This window comes from Poecilia latipinna, unplaced genomic scaffold, assembly GCF_001443285.1.
Source record: "Poecilia latipinna isolate Pla-1442-1.1 unplaced genomic scaffold, P_latipinna-1.0 Scaffold6262, whole genome shotgun sequence".
NCBI classification, from domain to species: Eukaryota; Metazoa; Chordata; class Actinopteri; order Cyprinodontiformes; family Poeciliidae; genus Poecilia; species Poecilia latipinna.
In genome coordinates, this window is record NW_015118878.1 from 1 (window position 1) to 1,539 (window position 1,539).

A 1,539-nucleotide genomic window follows, 5' to 3' on the forward strand; every position below is an offset into this window, starting at 1 on the left:
CAGATCTGGGATCATCAAGAACCAAAGGAGAACAGACCAACTGGATCAGAACCAAACATGGCTGACAGCTGCACTGGATTTCATAAGATGGAGGAGAGGAAAAACATTGTTCTACTGTAACCAGATATAGATATATTTCTATAAAGGTACCAAGGTAGAGTGATCAGCATTAGAACTTTGGGTTAACCATCATTTATTTACTTAAACTCTGACCTCAACATGACATTAATAGAGACTTTTAATGGAGATCCTGATGAGGAAACATTTTCTGATCAATATAAAAATCTTATAGAAACAAAAACACATGAACATAATCACCATTTCCTGTTTCTGGTTTGGTTTTCTTCTGTTTACTCTGGGAGATCCTGATGTCGCTGTAAGTGATGTCATCCTCTCCTCTTCCTCCTTTATTGTCTGAAATGAATCCAAAGCAGGAAGTTTTTCAGGAAGATCTGAAAACTTTCAGTGAATGGAATCATGAGATTTAACCAGAAGTTTGTTTCACCTTCAGGTTTATTTTGAACTCGTCGTTTCACCAGTAAAACCAGAACAACCAGCAACACCAGGAAAACCAAACCACAACCAGATGCAGCGAGAGGAAGTAGTGGGAGAGAGCTGGAGGAAGAACCTGGACCAGGTGGGTCTGTAGAGTCAGAGATGATGGTGGGTCTCTCTAGAAAGAAGAAGCTGCTAAATAACCGTCTGCTGTGAAAATCAAGACTCAGAGATGAAGGAGAAGCTGCTCACCTGAGGAAGAGGAGGAGGAGGGTGGAGGGGTGGTGGGAGGTTTCTCTATAATAAAGGTGGATGATAAGAATATTACCAGATTGTGGATTCTCAATAAGATACACAGTGGTTGACCTCTGACCTTCCACAGAGATCCTGCTGGATGTAGACTCTCCCTGACCGCTGATGCTACAGTGGTAGAGGCCTTCATCAGATCTCTTCACTAGGTTGAGGGTCATGTGACCTGATGGTCCATCACCAATGAAGGAGCCATCTTTATAGAAAGCAGCTGGGAGGTTGTGGGCTGGACTCTTTGCTCTGCAGCTCAGAGTGACGTCATCTCCCTCCATCACAGGGAGGACAGGACTCTGCAGGATCACTGATCCACCTCAACACAGAGACAAACTACAGCATTTCATCCATTTCCACACAGCAACACTAACTCCACAGTCTGATCTTACCAGAGACAGAGAGCTGGATGCTGCTGCTGCTGCTGCTGGAGGATCCAGACATGGACTCACACCAGTACAGGCCAGAGTCATGTGGGTACAACAAGCTGATGCTGCAGGTAGAACCGTTTAACTTCCCCCATCCATCTCCACATCGCTTCCTGGTTCCTCTGCTTGTGTTTCTCCTCACAGTTCCTCCATCAGAGCAGCTCAGAGAAACTTTTTCTCTTTCAAAGAACTGAGATCTGCTGGGACTCACAGTCAGAGCAGCTGGAGAGACTGAAGAGATTCAATTATGATTTCAGTTAATAAAACTAAAAAGAATCATATTCAATAATTACATCATTTTTTTTAAATACAATTC

General features: G+C 43.5%; 1 protein-coding gene across 1 annotated transcript; it reads right to left on the reverse strand.

Annotated features, from left to right (window-relative positions):
- Nucleotides 1–321: 321 nt before the first annotated feature.
- Nucleotides 322–1,454, reverse strand: LOC106943857 (high affinity immunoglobulin gamma Fc receptor I-like; the record flags this gene model as incomplete). Its single annotated transcript, XM_015027147.1, has 5 exons — nt 322–414; nt 506–673; nt 748–792; nt 869–1,114; nt 1,188–1,454. Coding segments are annotated over 5 exons (819 nt in total), but the record flags the coding sequence as incomplete, so codon positions are not given.
- Between the last annotated feature and the right edge of the window lie 85 nt (nt 1,455–1,539).